The 19,693-nt window shown below is 47.5% G+C and overlaps 1 protein-coding gene across 1 annotated transcript; it reads left to right on the top strand.

Moving 5' to 3' along the window:
* Positions 1-488: 488 nt before the first annotated feature.
* HDAC1 (histone deacetylase 1) lies at positions 489-19,693 on the top strand. The gene is made up of 14 exons (XM_054999351.1): positions 489-598; positions 3,448-3,560; positions 4,661-4,778; positions 6,183-6,257; positions 7,422-7,560; positions 9,044-9,185; positions 9,968-10,060; positions 10,219-10,327; positions 10,654-10,794; positions 11,883-11,991; positions 12,094-12,224; positions 15,214-15,360; positions 17,428-17,476; positions 18,372-19,693. Exons 1-14 carry the CDS (start codon positions 550-552, stop codon positions 18,397-18,399), a joined length of 1,443 nt encoding a protein of 480 aa, XP_054855326.1. The 5' UTR covers positions 489-549; the 3' UTR covers positions 18,400-19,693.

The raw sequence follows: 19,693 nt of genomic DNA, 5'->3' as shown, positions 1-19,693 counted from the left end.
CAAAATTCAAAGTATCAAACTATTTAAAAAAAACAGCAAGCGAGCAGCCTAAATCAACAGGAGTCAAGATAAACAGCGCAAAGCAATGAAAACAGCCTAAGCCATCGAGGATATCCAAAGCAAGATATAAAGCCATGGGAACGGCATGCTCGTGCGTGCAATTTTGCATTCTTCCCTGAGCTGAGGGGGAAATCCCGGCTTCTCGTTGGGAGTCGCGCCCTGCCCAGCCGTCTCCTCCTTCCTCTATGGACATGGTACACCCCCCTCCCCACCGCCCTCCTGCGACGAAATGGTACCGCCCAAGCAACTCCTCGCCTGCTCTATCTAACTTGTTGGCTCGGATAGCTCCGCCTTTCCTGACTTCTGATTGGATAATAAGACCGCCGTCGGCGCTATGATTGGTCGGAAGGCTTAGAAAGGGGGCGGGGCGGGCGCTGGAGGGGCCTTTCCTTTCTCCACCGGGCCGCGCTCGGTTGAGTGGCGGGACTTGGGTTCGGACGGAGGACTTGACGGGAGGCGGCGGCGGGAGGAGGAGGAGGAGGGGGGAAAATGGCGCTGACTCAGGGGACCAAGCGGAAAGTCTGCTATTACTACGATGGTGGGTGAGGGGGCTTGGGGAGGGGCATGCTGGGGGGAGGGGCAAAGGAGGAGGAGGAGGAGGGGTGGTGGTGATGAAGGCGGGGGGGGGCTGGGAGAGGAGGATGAAGAGGAAGGCCTTGAAGGGGGGAAAGGGAGGCTGGGTGGGGGGGTGCAAGGGATCCCCAAAGGGGTGGTGAATAAACTGGGAGATACTGGTGGTGGAGGGTTAAAAAGCTGTAGCCTTTATTTAGCTGTTCATATCTTGCTTTTCTTGCCAGTGGGGGATCCAAAGTGGGCCACCCCCCGTCCTGTTTTGTTCTTGCAACCACAGCCCTGTGAGGTAGGCTGGGCCGAGAGAGAGGGAGTGGCCTCAGGTCACCCCACTGGGGATTCGAACCTGGATCTCCTCAGCCCCGGTCTGATGTTCAGCCCCACTCTGATTGGGGAGGGCAGTGATGAAAAGGGGGAGTGGAAGGCTGCTGGGTGGGGCAATGAATAAGGCAGGGTGGGGGAGGGGTGGGAAAAGGTAGAGAGAGGAGAAGTTCCGTGGAGGGCTTGACGATAACGGACCACCGGTGATGAAGGCTCCAGTGGAGGAGAGGAGAGGCTCTCAGAAGGACCCTCCTTGGCAAGAAATGGTCTGGTTGCAAGTTTTATGTGTCCCTCATTTGGTGTGCTGGCTGTGACCTCAGTAATCTGTACAACAGCCTTGACAGATTGTCTTGCCTCCATATTGCAAGTAGGAGGGAAGGGAAACTGTGATTCTGTGGGGGGGGTTGCCTGAGACCACTGAGGGGAGATTTGAACCATGGTTGGCACTGTCAGTGCTGTTGTGCTGCACTTGCGAGAGAGGTTCCAGGAGGACAAGGCCATTTGAGGTGTAAGGAAGTCTTGTGTGTGGGTTGTGGGTTGGGCGAGAAGGAAAGAATTGTGAAGAGGCGGTGAAAAGGCGGGTAGCTGCTGCAATGGCAAAGGTGTGCAAGGACAGATGGGGGAAATATTAGACCTAGTGGGAAGGGACACAACAAAGATGTTGAAAGGAGAAGTTGGTGCTAGAAGAGAACTTGAGGAGGTGAGCAAGTGAAGACTTGGGCTAGGGAGGTAAACCTAGTAGAGAAGCTCAGAAAAATTATTGGCCTGCAGAAACCTTGAGTAGTCTGCAGTTCCACAAATAAGAACATACTTACTGTTCCCCTAAAAGAGGCAAAAGGCCACAATGGCTTTCCAGATGACCAGAACTTCCCTGCCCAACTTTTGAGAGAGGGGTCCTCCTTGGCACAGGCTTTGAGGCCTGTGGACCGAGGGTCGGTATGGAGGATCCAACAATTGAGTGCCATGCACTAGAAGTCTTGCAAAGTGGGGATGGTGAGAGCTGCAAGATACAGTTCCTTGGTCTGCTGTGGGTAGAACTGGGGAGATGGATGCTATCAAAGGGCAAATGAGTGAAAAAGTGGGACTGGGAAAGAAAACGTGTTGGCAAGAGGCGATAATGAGGCAGGTTCTTTAGTATTAACAATTTAGGGTTGAAGATTGTGGTGCCTTAAAAATCTGCTCAAGAACAATCCTCTGATCCCCACGTCTGCCTTTGATTTCCATCCCACACCACCTATCTGTGGTGAGGATGACAGCTTTGCACAGTGGGGTGGCAGGAGTGTGTTAGGTGATTCCACAGAGCAGGACGTGTTTTAGGCTGGGAGTCCCAAGTGCTGGGGCTCTCTCCTCCTGGCCACACTCCAACCCGAGTTGTTTCCATTCCGCCTCCTTGCCCTCTCTTTGGTGTAGTGTTAGGAGGAGAAAAGTAAGTCACTTCCTGCTCTAGGCAGCCGTTCCTGCCTTTTCCAGGCCACCAGGGGCCCTGTTTTCCAAGATGCGTGAATTCTTTGACTAGTGCTGGCTATAGTCACATGGTTTTGCAATTTCTAAAAGTCCAGATTCCTTGGTTTGCTGTGGTTTTTAAAGAGCCATCTGCTGGTAGCCCTAGTTTTGAAAGGGGGGGGGGGTCTTGCCCAGAGTAGATTAATTGTTAATCTTACTAAACCTTCAGTGAGAATTCAGCTTCAATTACTTATAGGGGTAGCATTTCCTGAGACCATCCTCACAGCAGTCTGGTTCCTGCATCAACCAATTAAAGTGCAAGTGCTTCTATGAGTCTTTGTATACCCACGTAGAGCCCCAGTTGGGCTGCAGCTTTCAAACAGTCGTGCTGGAGTGGACCAAAAGTTCATCCGGGCTCTAACATCTTGTTCCTATCAAGGGGTACAGGCTCACTTTAGCCTTTTCTCATAGAGAAGGGGTGTCCTCCCCTTTGATTACCTTGGTAGTTCTCTTCTGCAACTTTTTGATTCTTCCTTTGGGAGGTGGGATTGTGAGAGCTGCAGTTGTGGTGGATGTCCACTGTCAGCATCGCTGTTTCTGCAGCAGGAAACTGTTAGCACCCGCAGCCAGCATGATTGCTTCCTAAAATATGCAGTTGCCCCAAGACTTAACAAGAGACTTAAGTGTGTGCAGGTGTGTGCTGTGATCTATTGGAGCTGCTTTGCTCTGCACCAATTCCCTTTCCGGACACTTCAGTCATAACATCCCACCTGACCTTCATCCCCAGCTTCAGCAAACTCTCATCCTTTGTGTAACTGTGTTCATAAGGGTGCCTTACACTGAATCAAGCCACTGATCCATCTTATTTAGCACTGTTTATTCCCTCTCTGTGCCTAGAGACCTGGGAAGCTGTGCCTAGTTAGACCTTCTAGCCCTTCTACCCTAGATGCCGGTAGCTGAACCACAGCTTTTGCTGAGCCGTGGCTTCTCCCTTTCATTCCTTTCTTGGGGTAATTTGCTGTGTAACTGGTTTCTTTTCATCTTGCCTTTTAGGGGACATTGGGAACTATTACTATGGTCAAGGCCACCCTATGAAGCCCCATAGGATCAGGATGACCCACAACCTCCTCCTCAACTATGGCCTTTACAGAAAAATGGAAATCTATGTAAGTACACTAAACAAGATTTGGGGGGGGGGGCGGGGAATCCACACTTAAACCAGAGGCAAGACACGTTAGTAAAGAAGCCATGTTCAAGAAACAAATGTTCTCAATACGTCAAAAGAATTAGATAATCTTTTTTAAAAAAATCTGTAATCAGGCTAGCAAGAGAGAGCACATCCCTGGTGCCACCTTCAGCTCCCAATGCAAGCTGCCCTGACATGTGATCTACAGCCCACCCTTGGTATTGATACTTGTATCTTGGGAAACTTTGGACCATGGGCTTTTCCTTGCCTGTGAATGACTCCCTAGTTTAAATCAGTAACTCACCAGCAATGGGAGACTACCTAAGAGAAGAAACCGGTAACTGTGACAAGGCCAGATGTCATCTCTGTCCCCATACCTTTCAAGCAACACTGGCTCATCAGCCTTCCCGTCAGGAGCTCCTTTCTCGCTTATCCTAGAACTTAATGTGCCAGCATCCGTCAAAAATGTCATTTTTCAGTCTCTGTGCAAAAGAACAAATGGATTACAATCTGGTGTTAAAAGAATAGCAATATTTAGGAGCCAGTGAGAAAATGTTTCTATCTTCAGACCTGCTGATAACCAAAAAGTCTCCATTGCTGAAATTGCTGAATTAGAATTAATCAGTAAGTTTAACTATCTTAACCAGTGGTTAAACAGAACATGCACTTTTCTTAGCTTCAGATCTTAAGTGATTATAACTAGGTAGACTGTGTTCTTGCCAGTTGTAGATGTGAATTCTTACGGTTTATTGTGTATTGTGCATTCTGTGCAAATGTCACCCAAGTATACTACTTTCATTTCATGGCCTCTTAATCCCTTCTGTTCACAGTTTCCCCTTTGTGTGTTTATATGAACCTGTGTCTGATAATTCACATTTTTTGCATCTGACAAAGGGTAGTCTAGCCCATGAAAGCTTTTGCCGCAGTAAATCTCACGGCCTTTAAGCTGCTCCAAGATCTCTTCTCAGTTCCATGTAATCAGAAGTTCTGATATGGAAATAAACTTGGGAAGTACTCCTGATAGTTTGAGCTGTGATCAAAGGTGTTACAGAAGTGTCCTAAACTGGTCTGTTGTTGCAGCGCCCCTACAAAGCAAGTGCTGAAGAAATGACCAAATACCACAGTGACGACTACATCAAATTTCTGCGCTCGATTCGTCCAGACAACATGTCTGAATATAGCAAGCAGATGCAGCGATGTAAGTTACTTGTTTAACGGGGCAGGAGGGCAGGGCGCAGGCATTTATTGTCTGAGAGGGGACCTTCCCAGCACTAACGTCACTGTAAAAAAAAAAAGAGTCCAACTTGAGCAGGAATTATAAAACAAAACAGGATTATGCTCCCAAAATAAGAAGAGAGAAACTAGGCAGCCATGTCAATTTGAAGCAAAATCCAAAACCAAGAATGCAGTCTACTGTTTTTATGGCCAGCCAAAATGCTGCCAAAACTATGTACAAGTGTTTGGGTTCACCAGAACTTTTAATCAAGGTGGATGCTAAAAAAATAAAAACACCAAAGGGGCGGGGGAGAGATGTCTTGGGACATGATCATAACCACCAGACCTGCCAGCACCCTGTTCAAAATGCGGAAAACAATGGTGGTCATCTCAGAGTGTACCCATGCCTTTCTGGGAACAAGAAGTGGCTTCTTCCCATTGGAAACATAAAGGCCATCATTCGTCCAAATCAATAAGGAATGATACTTCTGGTGAATAATACTGAGATAGTGTGTGTGTGAAGCAATTGGGATTCTTGTTACAAATGCACAGTATTGTGATCATTCATTGGAGCTCTTGTATTCAGTTCTGTGTGGCTCCTACATATCTAGAATGCTGCCAAAGCCAACTCCTCATGCCTCAGTGTAACGTATTGAACTGAAAAAAGGCTGTGCTCTTTTCTCTATAAGCATCCTTTTGCTGTGCCTTAGCTTGTGCAGTGCATATCTATATTACATGGATTGGTTTAAAGGGGAAATCTCAGCTTTTCTACAGGTGCTTTAAATTTTTAACATTACTGCCATATCTTCCTTTTCCCCACCTGTCCCTCCCCATCCCCCAAGCAAATAGTTTTCCTAATCTGAAGAACTATCCTTATCTTACACAGAAGCTGATTCAAAAGTCTTTTGGTACTTAAACCTGTCCTGCTAAGTCCTGGCTTTCTGCAAATTATGTGAAACTGAATTATTCAGGAGGGCTTTTAAAAATAGGTCACAGGGCTGTGCTGTGCAGAAATGGCTCAGAGAGATGGTTTGGAAAAGGTATAGGGACTGTAGACTACTATTGAGTAGTTTCTGTTGCTGTAAGTATGCTCCTACTGTGTAGTTTCCATGACGTTCAATCAGTCATGTCAAATGGCTTATGTTTTATTTCAGTGCTGTTTCAGCTGAATATTGGGATTCATGCTTATCTTCAAATTTCTGCTATCCCTGCCCTATTGTATGTCCCGGCCATTGGTCATATTGACTTACACTGCGTAATCCACCTTGACTCTCAGTGTGAGAGGTGGACTATAAATAATACAAATGGAATAAATAAAACGAGTCTACTTATATTGCTTGATTAAACTTACTGCTTATCTTGTCGATGTCTTTTTTTTTACCCAAAGTCAATGTTGGAGAGGATTGCCCTGTGTTTGATGGCTTATTTGAATTCTGTCAGCTTTCTACAGGAGGCTCTGTTGGTAAGTGTTAGTAAAAAAACCAAAACTTCAAAGGATGGATGAACTTGAGTTGTGAGGGGAGGATCCTTTCTGAAGGGGGATTTCAGTTTTGCGCATGTTCTGAATTCACCTCCCATTATGGAAAAGGGCGTGCGACTTTCCAAAATGGTGAAAACCTATAAATGATACTCACAAACAGTGTCATTATAGTCCATGTTTGTAAATAATTAGTTATAACCTATGGGCATATCCTCATAGATACACAGCATTTAGGGAATATGTTGGTAAAAACCTTGACTGCTTGTGTTAAGGGATGAGTGAGAAGGCCTGGAGCTAAAAGGGATAAGCTAGGTATTGTAAGAGTACCTAATTCTCATCTGTGTAAGTATGATCTCAACTGGGGACTAGAGCAACTGCCCTATGAGGATCAGCTAAAATGCTTAGGGCTGTTTAGTTTAGAAAAAAGAGGAGTAAGGGGAGACATGATAGAGGTCTGTAAAATTATGCATGGTGTGGAGAGAGTGGACAGGGAGAAGCTTTTCTCCCTCTCTCATCATAATGGAACCCGGGATCATCCACTGAAGTGGAGGAGTGGGAGAGTAAAAGCAATAGGAAGTGCTTCTTCATACTGCTTCTTCCAGTGGTTAACTTCATAGTCAACTACTGGAACTCGCTGTTACAGGATGTGGTGGCTGCCACCTGGGAAGGCTTTAAAAGGAGAGTGGACAGATTCATGGAAGAAGGGGTTATAAGGGGCTACTAGTCATGATGGATATCTGCTCCCTCCTGTACTGGAGGCAGAATGCCTCATTGTATCAGTTGCAGGGGAGCAGACTGTTGCAGTCATCTTGCATGTGGGCGTACCCAAGGCAGCTGGTCGGCCACTGTGTGAACAGAATGCTGGACTGGATGGGCCTTTGGTTTGATCCAGAATGGCTCTTTCTGAGTTAATCAAATTTCTTGAGAGTCTTGTGGATTTTGAAGTTATTTCCAGAATGCAACCTGAAGGCCGACTTTGCAAATTCTTGCAGGCATCTGGGGTTATAAGAATCCTAAATTCAGCAATGCAAAGCTGGGATTGCTTTCTGCACAGAATTCTCAATTTCCCTAGCTCTAGGGCTGACTTTCTCAGAGGACCTTTTGCCAAACCTGTTTTGTGTCATGGGCTCACCGTTCTCTCCGCAGCCAGCGCAGTGAAGCTGAACAAGCAGCAGACGGACATTGCTGTGAACTGGGCAGGTGGCTTGCATCATGCCAAGAAGTCTGAAGCCTCCGGCTTCTGCTACGTCAATGACATCGTCCTGGCCATTTTGGAACTGCTCAAGTACGTAGGACAGTCCACGTGTTCCGGAGCTCATAAAAAACAGGTTCTAGGAGAGAAAACAACATGCCTCATCCTGTGTCAATAGAGAATACGCATCAGAACTGGTTTTTATCATTCTTAGGCCTATGTGGTGTAAACAGCAGATGAGGCAGTAAAAGTGTTCCTGGGCTGCACGGCAGCCTGCTGGTGGAGGGTCACATGATTGAATATTCCTACCTACCAAAAACTCCCTGCAAGTAGCAAATGGGACGTCAGGGAAAATAGTTCTAGCATAGCCACCTTCCTGATATGCTGGGTTTTTATCGTTTCCAGTGGGAAGCATTCAGTCAGTCCCACTCCCTTCTTCCCTCCTCTCCTAGTCCTCCAGGAATTCTGGAAGGGCTGACCAGTTTGCCTGCTGTTTGTGTGAACAAGGCTCAAGCCAGTGTCACTTTCCCTCTCAGGCTGGTTTACAAGGGAGGCTCTTCTACTGTGGGCTGTCCCTCGGAGTGAGAGGGCACAAGCTGGTATGCACAGATGTTTCAGTTTTGTTTATGCCTGTTGCAGGCATACTTTACTATGCAAGTTAACAGTTTTCCCGAGTCGAGGTCACTGCGAAAGATGGTGCTTCTCCCCTGGACACTAGCGGTATCGGCTTTGTTTATACCCTGCTTTGGGGGGCAGCTTGACTCCCCAGATGGCTTCTATCCATGTGTATTGTGATTGGTTTTAATAGTATGAGCAGGAAGAAGAGGACATCGGGGGCACCCGTTGCTTTCTGTTCTAGTTTCATTCCGTTTCCTTGTTTGTGACTTTGCTGATGCCCACCTGGCCAGCCTCTTCTTGCTCTACGTTTAGTTTAAAAGCCAGTTGCAGAGGTCCAACTTGCATTTGAAGTCCTGTCTTCAAAAGCTTGCTCATGTGTAGCTTTTTCAGGGTGTATGTGTGTTTGTGTGTCTCTCTTTCCTGAACTTAACCTTCATGCTACATATTCAGTTGGCTGGTATATTTACTCGGTTTGGGTGTGTCAGGAGAGCACAAGTCGTTTACAGCCCATATTCAGGGTGATGGTGAATTACTTTGGAAGTTCATCAAGGGTTGCTCTGTGAAAAGAGCAGCAAATGGCAAACAGGACTTCTTAAGACAGGCAGTATTATGTGGTGTAACTGATCTTTCCCTGGAATGGGCAGCCAAAGGGGGGGCGGGATTTGCTGGCCATGCTCTGGGACATGCTGTCTTTTGATATGGGGTAATAGTGAGACCCCACAAGCGTGGCCATTTCCCTGTGGGAAATGGACTGTGAACTCTAGGTCTAGGCATGCCCCCAGGACCCTCTGCAGTGTTTAGAGGCTCCCTGGCAAACCCATTGACATGGGAAGTGCTCTCTAAAGATAGGAAGTTGCTAAATCATGTTCCTGACAGTCTTACCTATCCAAAATGGGGCAGAGGAGGTACCAACGAGCAGGTGTCATGTGACCAGTTAGACAACTGTTTGCCACCCCAGGTACCACCAGCGGGTGCTGTACGTTGACATCGACATTCATCATGGCGATGGCGTGGAGGAGGCCTTCTACACCACAGACCGCGTCATGACAGCATCCTTTCATAAGTACGGAGAATACTTCCCGGGAACGGGGGACCTGCGGGTGAGAATGGAGGCTGGAGCAGAATCTGCCCTGGAAACCCCAAATGATTTCTGTGTCCCTAAAATCTCACACTTACTCTTCCTGAAGAGTCTTTCCTCTTTCTTTTTTTTTCTGGTGGAAATGCATCCCATGTGGCCCTCTTCTTGCTCACCCTCCCTTTCTAAAACCCTGGCTTAGGGTTCATTAAGGCCATAGAGCCCCTCTGGGCTCAGAACAGCAATCTGACTCGACAGTGGAATCCTCAGCCTGGCTTTTATGGCAACGGTGAGCAGAGAACTGTATCCTCCCTGCTCTTGTAATTGCACCAAGGAAGCATGAGAAGAGATACTGACTGCAGGGCTCGGCATCCTGAGCATCTCTTACTTTGTTTATTTGAGCCATGCTTCTAGCCTTTGTGGAAGCTTGAAAAATCGAACCATGCCCAAGAGAGACTTCAGAAGCTGAGAGGGGTGCTTGTGAGTCCTGGGAGGAAAGGGCCAGAGCTTCATCACTTTCACTCCGTCCCCTGAGGCATGTAGAAGTAGATTAAATTTTGCAAAGTAAGCCAGCCTGCAGATTCTGAAAATAGGCTCAAGTTGGTTATGCCCCCCCCCCGCAGTGCTGTTTTGTTGAATTCTGCATTCCAGCATAAAGTGTACACTGCCTTGCATCCCAAGGAAGGGGAAGGCAGGTTAATCTTTGAAAAATACATCTAAGGTGATGTATTCTGCTATGCAGGTGGGAGGCGAAAGTCTAGGTGAGATTACTGTTCTCTGTTATCTTCTTTCCCTTCACCCCACTAGGACATTGGTGCAGGCAAAGGAAAATATTATGCTGTCAACTATCCTCTCCGGGATGGAATTGATGATGAGTCCTATGAAGCCATCTTCAAGCCAGTAAGCTTCTCTCCCTGGTGCATCTCACTGGGGTTTTTCCTCCCCCCCCCTCTCTATTTGTGTGCTGCAGCTCTTCTGTTGCTGTTGCTGCTTCATTTTATTGCAGTGACAACATGTTGCACGGGCATCTGACCCAGGCTCTCCCTTTTATTGAACAGGTCATGTCTAAAGTGATGGAGACATTCCAGCCTAGTGCTGTTGCCTTGCAGTGTGGCTCCGATTCTTTATCTGGGGACAGACTAGGGTGTTTTAATCTGACCATTAAAGGTAAGAGGGGACTTCGTTTCTAGCAGGTGGGGTAACATTGCGGGTTATGCACAGCCTTCCCACAAGGTATTTTTCCAATTCGGGAGACGGATCCCAGGATCTTTTGATATGCTGCAGAAAGCGGCAGGGTGCAAGTTTTGGATCACACACCGTCATATGCCGTGTACTCATGTGTCCAGGGCACAGTCCTCGAATTATTGGTGCCCCCAAATTAGTATATTTCAAGCAACCTTCTGTGCACTTGGACATGGCTCCCCTCCCCCTCCCCCCTCCTGCCAGTTCTCCGTGTCTCCCCAGGGACCTGACCCACTTTCTCCCTTCCGTAGGCCATGCCAAATGTGTGGAGTTCATCAAAAGCTTTAACTTGCCCATGCTGATGCTCGGAGGAGGTGGCTACACAATTCGCAATGTAGCCAGGTGCTGGACATACGAGACTGCTGTGGCACTGAACACAGAGATCCCAAATGGTAAGGTAGTAAATATGTATATGTGGGCTTCCCTCTACCAGGAGCCTTTAGAAATGAGGCTGGTGGACTGCTGCTGAGTCTGCCTACAGCCAGTGGCTTGTCTGCCTGTCACCTTGTCCATTGCAGGTTTAGGAGGATTACATGTGCTGTCATCTGCCTCCAACAGGTTGTGCTATTCCAGTGTCCTTCCCCCTATGTCAGGAACCTCAAACAGATTCTAGACCGGGGTACCCAACCTTTATGAGCCTGTGGGCACCTCTGGAATTCTGCCACCAGGGTGGGGACGGCACAACCACAACATGGCTGCTGTAGAAGGCAGAGCCAACCACAAAATATCAGGGAGTGAAATTCTGCATAACTCTAATAAGTAACTTTTCAACATTTCAGGCAGAAGCTCTGTTTAACAGAATGCCTTTTAAAACAAACATACTTTCCCCACACCTTTTCTTGCATGCACATAGCTTATCTTCAGTTACAGAGCGAAGATCCTTGTGTTGTGGTGGCAGCTGCTGCTGAATCGTCGTTTTTAAAGATCTGCACAGCCAATCAGATCTTCAGTCTCCAATTTAGAAGCCCTGCTGGGCAAAAGCCCCACCTGGCTCCAACCCCTTTCTAAAAACACTCGGCAGGCTCCAGGAAAGGTGTTGGTAGGCGCCATGGTACTCGCTGGCACCATGTTGGGGACCCCTGTTCTAGGCAGTGATCTGAAGGGTATTGGTGCTGATGCAAAGGGAATCTGTCCCTGTTGGACACCTGTTCTGGTTATTGCCCAGGAGCCTCATGAAAGCTGCTCTTAGTCAGAGAGGGAAAGGACGCTGTATTGGCATGAGAAATTTTGAATGACAGAGTTTTATCCCCCCTCCCATACACACATTGCAGCTGGAACAAGCCTAGTTCTGTATCTTGAATACAGTATGCACATTAAATAAATCTGCATGCATTTACCTGTGCAGACGTTCTTTTAACCGAACCAGGTCCCCCCCGCCCCCAACACACGCTTTGTGGTTTTTCTTTGTGCACAGTTTAAATTGCCTGAGAGCAGACATTGTCCTCATTTCAGTGGTGTGTGCTTCTTATCTGTTTTGCAGAGCTTCCATACAACGATTATTTTGAATACTTTGGCCCAGACTTCAAGCTCCACATCAGTCCCTCCAACATGACCAACCAAAACACCAATGAATATCTGGAGAAGATTAAGTAAGTCTTGCTCAGCTCTGGCAAGCTTTTGCTGGAGCTCTCTGTCCACTGCCCTTTTCTGATTGGCTTGTGTGTGTATCTTCGGGGGGTCTTTGGCCATAGGCAGCGCCTCTTTGAGAACCTGCGGATGCTCCCTCATGCTCCTGGGGTCCAGATGCAGCCGATCCCAGAAGATGCTGTGCCGGAGGACAGTGGAGATGAAGATGAGGAAGATCCTGACAAACGGATTTCCAGTGAGTTGGGGTGGGTGGGTGTTACTGGGGTTGCATGTAAGCGGAGATATAGAATCACTTGCCCATTTGGGTCTGCTTGGCAGCTCCTGTTGGCTGTTCCTTTTCTGTGAGAGGTCTGAATCTCCTTGGCAAGACCCAAAAGTTTCTTGACTGTAGCCCCAGGACTCTGAAATGGAAACGCCTGCTGCTGTCCTTAGGAAGGCAGTGCCTTTTAGAAGAGTTTATAGGGCATAAGTTGATAGATTTGGTGTTTCTCGGGATGCGGTGCGTATCAGTTGTGGTCTGTTGAGGTTTCATTGTATCATTGTGCAAACTATTTTGTTGCTGGTCAGCTGCCTTGAATGCAGGGGACAGAGTTAAAATCTTATAATAAATGTGAAGTTTGCGTGGCTGTAGATGGCGAAATGGCAGCCTCCTCCCAGCCAGTATCCCTGGGAGCTGCATAGAGATGTCGGTCCCTTTCTAGCTAGTGAAGGCTCCCTTCCCTTCCCTACACAAACATGTGACCCCGCTGAGGATAAATTGCCGCCTCTGGGTTTCTGTAGAGGTCTGGTAAAGGTGAGAAAGTCCAGACTTCTGGTGCTCTTTTGCTGCTCTCTTGTATCAGAGTGGGCCAGGTTTGCTAAAGAAATAACAAAAGGAAGCCAAGAGCCTGGGATGGTTCATGTTACAGCCTAGCTGCACACTTGGGATAGAGCCTTGGGCTTCTGCTATTATGCCAACAAACTGTCTTTGCTCGTCAATCTTGAATCTGTTACTGTGAACTCTTTGAATGCAGGATTAAGCTTTAGAGGCCAGTTTTCTAAGCTGTTTTTTTGGTTCTTCTTTTTTGAGAAGGAGCTGGGTTTTATCCCCTGCCCAGGCTGCTAAAGACTGACCACATTTGTGATGGGTTTATTTGGGCTGGTGATTCTGTGATGAGATGAGCTCCGGAACCATTGGCTGATGTGCTGATACCACAGATGTAAGCACACACTGCTGCTGCTGCTGACTGGAAGGGTCTGCTGCTGCATGGGAAATGGAAAAACTGGTTTGGTTTGGAAGGAAATTCCCTACAATTTCCCTAACCAGGAATAGAAGATCCGTAATGGGAATAGGAGATAGGAAAGGGGCATTGGCTGTTGACAAGAAGGCAGGCTTCTCACATGCATTGGACTTGCACCAAGGAGCTGCAATCGATTGCTGCAGAACTGTTGATATACTGTGAATCTCTCTACACAAGACATCTTACACGGGAACGCTCAAGTGACTTACTTTCTGTGTGGTCTTCTATTCAAGTGTACTCCGTTTCCCTGGCGGAGCATGTGTATCCGCAGTGGGAGAACAAGTGTCGGATCTTTCACTTGATCCTACTTGTGTGAGATGTCTTGTGCAGAGAGAGCAAGTGGTTCTACATCTTCCTTGCCCCTTGCCTTTAATAAGCAAATTCAGAATAAGTCATGCAGAATAGGCTATGCAAAGCTGCTCAGCATGCATAGTTGTGTGCCAGTCCTGGAATCTAACTTTCCTTGGTGCCATATTTTGAGTTCTTGGAGTCCTGCTCCACCTAAGCGAAGTCCAGAGGCGACTTACTCGGTGCCCCAATTCACTTGGGACTGCCTCTGTCATCTGGCCAGTTAGCCGCCTATTTCTGCTCTCTAACTGATCCCCATCAAAGAAGGGCAGTAATGCTGGCCAGATCCAACATACTGCCTTCAGCCATTTTCGTTGGCTGATGCCAACGGACCCCTTCCGAACTCAGAAAATGCCCTTGTGGCATTTGAATCTGTCAATTCAATCTGCCCTTGTGGCAGTTGAATCTGAATCTGTCATTGAATCTGTTTCCCATGTTCTATTATACTGTTTATTTTATTCTAAGATCCAAGACAAACTTTTGAACTCCCTTCTTTATTCATGGTGCGGCCTTTCTGATAATGTCAAGGTCCAGTGATTACTATCTGGTCACAACTTATCTATAACCTCTAACGTGGCTAGTTTTCTTCAATCTGCAATCTGTATCAGGGAAGCTATCAACTAATTCTAATGTACCTTTTTTCGCTCTGACATGCCAATGGGTGTGTGTGTGTGTGTGTGGGGGGGGGGGTAACTTACTTGGTGACTGAAGGGGTTAGACCACCCAGCCATTGCTGCCAAATACCTCGTCGGGGGACTGTTGCCTGATGTCTGTACCTCTTTGCAGGAGCCAAGCCCCTGCATCAGCAGCTTCCTGTGCTGTCTTGCCTCATCATCTGTCCCTGGAATTCCTGGATAAAGCCTGGTTTCCGATAGGGGTGGCACTACCACGGGTGGGGTTGACACCAAAGGGTGTTGCCACTTTGGGGGGTCATTAGGGTTTGTTCCTTTATTTATGGAAATAGAGGTATTGGAAGGCTATAGGGGCTGATGAGTGGTTGAGGGAAGATCGCTACTCTTAAGTTTATTTTGATTAGTTTAATCACCCTGACCTGGATAGCCCAGGTGAGCCTGCTCTCGTCAGATCTCAGAAGCTAGGCAGGGTTGGCCTTGGTTAATAATTGGATGGGAGACTTCCAACGAAGACCAGGGCTGCCGAGGCAGGCAATGGCAAACCACCTCTCTATTAGTCTCTTGCCAGGAAAACCCGCCGGGGGTCACCATAAGTCAGCTATGACGTGAGGGCAGTTTCTACCACCAATCAGTTTAATTATTGATATAGGCTTTTTAAGTTGTGCTTGATGTATGTACTCTTATAATTGTTGCGATCTCTACATTGTAAGCGGCCTTGATTGCCAGAAGGCAGAAAGGCAGCAAATAAATGTTTTCATTCTTTTCAGTATGCTTAAAGTACGCATAGCCCTGTATATTTCTTAGCGGAGATGTGGTGGCATTATCTAGATTTTGGTTGTTTCTCTGTGTGTGTCTGTGTACGTATCTTCTTACAGTTTACCTTAGCATTTGAAATCCCTCCCCCCCCACCACTGCCCTGAGCTAAAAGTCGTACATTGCTGATGTTCTTTCTGCTGCTCTGCAGTCCGCTCATCAGATAAGAGAATAGCATGTGATGAAGAGTTCTCAGATTCTGAAGATGAAGGGGAAGGCGGACGCAGAAATGTAGCTAACTTCAAGAAGGCCAAACGGGCAAAAACTGAAGAGGAGGAGAAGGAAGAAGAGAAGAAAGGTGAGGGCGAATGTGAAAACAAATGCCACTTGGTATTTGGGTTGTGTTGGGGGGTGTACAGAACCTTGGTAAGTTCTACTCAGTTTGGGGAGGTGGTTTTACAAAAAAAAAATTCCACTCTCCTTTTCATATTCCCCATTCAAGGGAATACTCTGGGCTACCCCTGCTTAGCTTCCGCTGCCTTGTGGCCTGAGACTTGTTTACTCCGAGTGTGTACCCCAGGGGTGGGGGGAACATGACACAGAGTAAACAAAATGTATTTGAAAGGGAAAGTTCCTTGAAAGTGTGCATTTAGAAGTCCAGATAAAAGCCAAGATCCAGCAGAGGATTAATCAGCATTCTGTATAAAATGGTTAAATCTTAATTTGTAAGGATGAGGGCAAACAGGCATCTCAGAATGTGTGTGTGTGTGTGGGTTCCCCCCCCCCCCCAAATCCTGGCACCATCACTGAAAAGATCCTGTCTGAAATACCTACCTGCTGCACCTCTGATGGTACATGGCCTTTGCAGTATTTGTATTGTGTGGGGTGGGGGGGGGAGGGGTTGCGATCCTGGAGAGAGCCAAACCATTTAGGTTGTTAAAAGGTCCAAAGCGGCATTTTGAATCAGGCACCAAAATGATTTGTAAGCCAGTAAAATTCAGTTGCTGGGAGCATATTGTGCTGATAACTCCCATTTGTGGATGGGGAAGTCCCATGGAAGGTTGAGACCTTTTCAGAGGCACCGTACGCCAATCTGAATGCCGAAACATGGAAACGGGGCCAGATTAAATTTTCTAAGGATGAGCCAAAACAAAAGGCAAGCAATGCTCTGTACCCTCCTCACCCCTTTGAGGCTTGGGGGGGGGGGGCTTCCTGTTAATTTTTTTCCTGGATGGCGGCAAAGATACTGGATCTTATATTGTGGCTGGCTGCAGATTTTGCGAGAACCGTCTGCCTGTGCCTGTGTGTGCCTGTCTCTTATTCCCTGCACAACAGCTGAGCTGATAAGGCCTGTTCTTTGCTTTGATCGCTTTACCCCCAAACAACAAGACAGGTTTTCTAGCCCTAGCAACGGGCATGAGACTCTGTACATGACCCACAGGGTTTTATTTATGTGTTTAATTACAACCCTTCTTTTTTGTTCCATAATAGTCCCCGAGGCTGTTTACATAAAATAATAAAGATAGAGCTGGTGTTTTGTAGCGGTTAGTGTGTTGAACTAGGATCCACGAGACTCAGGTTTGAATCCCCAATCTGACATTGTAAGTCCCAGGGCGACCTTGGTCCAGTTACACGCTCTCAGCCTAACCTACCTCACAGGGTTATTGTGAAGATGAAAGGAGGAGAGAACCATGAAAACATCCACTTAAAAATATTCATTTAAAGCCATCAGTTGATTGCAACCACCTTATTTCTGGGCTCTCTTTCTACTGGCTACATAGGCAGCTGTCTCCCCTCTTTTATCTTCCAAGTGATTGTAAAAGCTAGTGGAGAGATGATGTGGAGGGTTTTCTTGGGCAAGGAAGCTACCAAGAGGTGGGGCAGCCACAGGAAAAGCCCTGCTTCTACTTTCTTGGCCTTCAGGAGCTCTCCAGGCAAGGTCCAGTGGCTAATCCATAAGCGGTCAGCTAGGAGCGGGCCTTATGTGCCCTGGCATTAAATGTTTAGGGGTTTCAAGGCTAACGCTAACGTTTTAGCACTGCCCTGTGAAGCCCCAGTTGGAGGAGCCTGTAACGCTCTCACAAGATAGATGTCTTCCAGATGATGGACATTGTTTTCAGACCCCTTCCCTGGCTTCTGAGGTTCAGCAGTTATTGCTTATTATCTCCATAGCCATAGGGGCTGGAAACTGTTCTCGCTTTCTCTCCCTGCTCTGTTGCACCCCCTTCCCCCCGCCTCTCAAGGTAAGTTCCCCGGAAGCTGAATTCTGCTCTCTTGTGGCACTTGTCCTTGGTGCGGGGAGTAGAAGAATGGGAGCAAGAAAAGAAATGAAATACTGTGCATGTTTAGAGGCTTTGTATGTAACTGCAGTTTCTGCGCTGATTCTTTATGGGAAGAAAAATGTGCATTTATGTTTCTGTTCTAGAAGTCAAAGAGGAGGAGAAGGCCAAAGAGGAGGCAGCAGAACCGAAGGGGTGAGACTTCCTTACCTGGACTGGCAGGAGCTGCTGTTTTTTGTATATGTGGGATGTATTTTCTAGCAGCCAGTTCTCGTGGCCAGATCTCCTGCCACTTGGGCAACCCAATAATTGTGTGTGTCAGCATAGGCACGAAGTTTGGCAATTTCCATCGTTCAGGCCTGCCGTTTGACCTGTCTGGCTTCAAGCACAGCCCCCTTAGCCTCAAGCTGTGGCCTAGTAGACACTTGAGAAATGCTCATATGTTTTTCAGCCTCCGGTAGCAAAGCCTGGAAGCCTATTTGTGGTCCTAGTGGGCCACCATACAAGGCTGCCCATTTGGGAGGATGGAGCGTCTCACTCTTCATATATTCTCCTGTACATCGGTGCATTTCCCACAGGCAGAGCAGTGCTTAATTAAAGCCACGTAGCCTCATCCTGAATGTTCCTCCGCTCTGCTTTCTAGGGAGGAAGCAGCATTTCTTTGGGGGCAGTGGAGCCCTTGGGAGGAGTATATCAGGCCCCGCTCTGGCAGTTTTCCCTGAACAAAAACCGTCTGAGAGCTAGGAGTATGTATGCTCAGAGACACAAACATCTCACCGAGGTGTTTTTTAAATCTATGCAGCACTTTGCAGAGTCACCCTGCAAGGGTGAGGTGAAGGGCTTCCTCTGGTGGTGGCATAGCTTGCTGTTCTGCATGGGCACCGTTAGAAGGGAAGGGGAGCCCTTGCACAGGATCAGGCCGATCACACTTGCAAAATAACTTCACAGTTGAGAAATATGCCTTATGTGCTTGGAAGGACCGTGGCCCAGGCCTTTGAGTTTCTTAATTCACGTGGGCCAGCACCTAGCTAACACTTGCTAGTCCCCAGCCTCTGCTAATGAGCTCCCTTTTTTTGCTTTCATTGAACAGGGTCAAGGAAGAGATTAAATCGACTTAAGAAGCTGGCAGATGGGGAACTGACAGCCCCCGTTTCTCTGATTTCCCCCTCCTTCAGTTCTTCAGAATTTGTATTTTATATGTTTCTGTAGATATTTCTATATAAATATACTAGGGAAGCTGGGCAGCGTTCCCTTCTGCAGATCCCCGGATAAGCCCTGGGGAGGATTCTGCTCAGCCCCAGCTGGGGGGAGGGGGAGGGGAGAGAAGACACCCTTATTTTTCTGCCGCTGCTTCATTGGAAACGTGTTCTGTTTTTGTTCTTCGGAAAGAAACCTGTTTCTCCTGCACTTTTTCTCCTTTTGAAACGATGAATCCCCGCTTTGAGAACTGTAGACTCTGGGGGTTTGGTTTGTTCTCTTCTTTTCTTAAATATGTTTTTTTTTAAAAAAATTTTGAGGTGTGGATACAGCCATAAAACTTTCGGTAACTAGGGGTGCTCACAATAGAGCTGGGAGTTCCAGCCAGCAAAGGCCTGTGAGAAAACCCACCTCGTTCTGGGCAGCTGCAGATGGATGCTGCCTCTCAGCATCCTAACGCCTGGGTAGTGAAGGGATGCTCCAGCTGCAGCAGGTGTCGGGGCACAGGCTGGGTGGGTGTATAGGCCAGGGCAAGGAGGCGATTGGGGGAGGGGTCCTGCAACTATCACTCCCTTCAGATTCTGGGGAGGAAGATGCGTTTTCTTCAAGGAAAGGAGAGCAGTGCTGATGGTGGCTCTCTCCAGAATCGGTGCTTTGTGCGGAAGGACCTGGTGTTGCACCTGCAGCTCTCCTAGCCTCTTCTGACTTTGCATCAGCTCAAAAGCCCTTAATACGCATGTGTGAGACAAACAAGGCCTTGCAAGATGGCGCTCAGGCAGGGTCACTTTTTGGAAGGTCTCTTTGAATAGCGCCAGGTGGATTTGATACTCGGAGAAGGGCAGCTTGCAGAAGCCAGCAGGTGGGGGGCACAGAGTGGGGCAGTGTCCTTTCACAGAGAGCCATGATAGGAGTCCCCCCCAGCGATGCTGCTACCTTAGCCATGTCACTCTAGGGGAGGGTGGGGGAAAGGGTTTTATTTTTTTAAGCCTCCAGTTTACCTGGTTTTTAAGTCCCTTGGACACAAGTTCTGTGCAGATTCTTCTTGCTCTTTGATAACTTGTATTTGGTGAAAAGAAAGATCATTGTATTTGTGTGTTGGGGGGGTGGGGGCTGTGGGAAGATATATATATTGTGGTTTTTTTAAAGAAACTTTTTATTTTTCGTTTTCTTGGAGAAAGAAAGATCTTTGTAATAAAAGCAGTCTGTTTCTCTGTT

The sequence above is a fragment of the Eublepharis macularius genome, chromosome 15 (genome assembly GCF_028583425.1).
Source record: "Eublepharis macularius isolate TG4126 chromosome 15, MPM_Emac_v1.0, whole genome shotgun sequence".
Lineage (NCBI taxonomy): Eukaryota > Metazoa > Chordata > Lepidosauria > Squamata > Eublepharidae > Eublepharis > Eublepharis macularius.
The sequence above is the reverse complement of the archived record's forward strand: the minus strand, read 5'-3'. Positions and strand labels throughout refer to the sequence as shown.

What these genes read in the sequence shown, in the direction of transcription:
- HDAC1 (XM_054999351.1), top strand. Translation starts at nt 550, where the DNA reads ATGGCGCTGACTCAGGGGACCAAGCGGAAAGTCTGCTATTACTACGAT. An exon ending in ACAGAAAAATGGAAATCTAT is followed by an intron (nt 3,561 to 4,660) that starts GTAAGTACACTA and finishes CTGTTGTTGCAG; the next exon opens with CGCCCCTACAAAGCAAGTGC. An exon ending in GAATATCTGGAGAAGATTAA is followed by an intron (nt 11,992 to 12,093) that starts GTAAGTCTTGCT and finishes CTTTGGCCATAG; the next exon opens with GCAGCGCCTCTTTGAGAACC.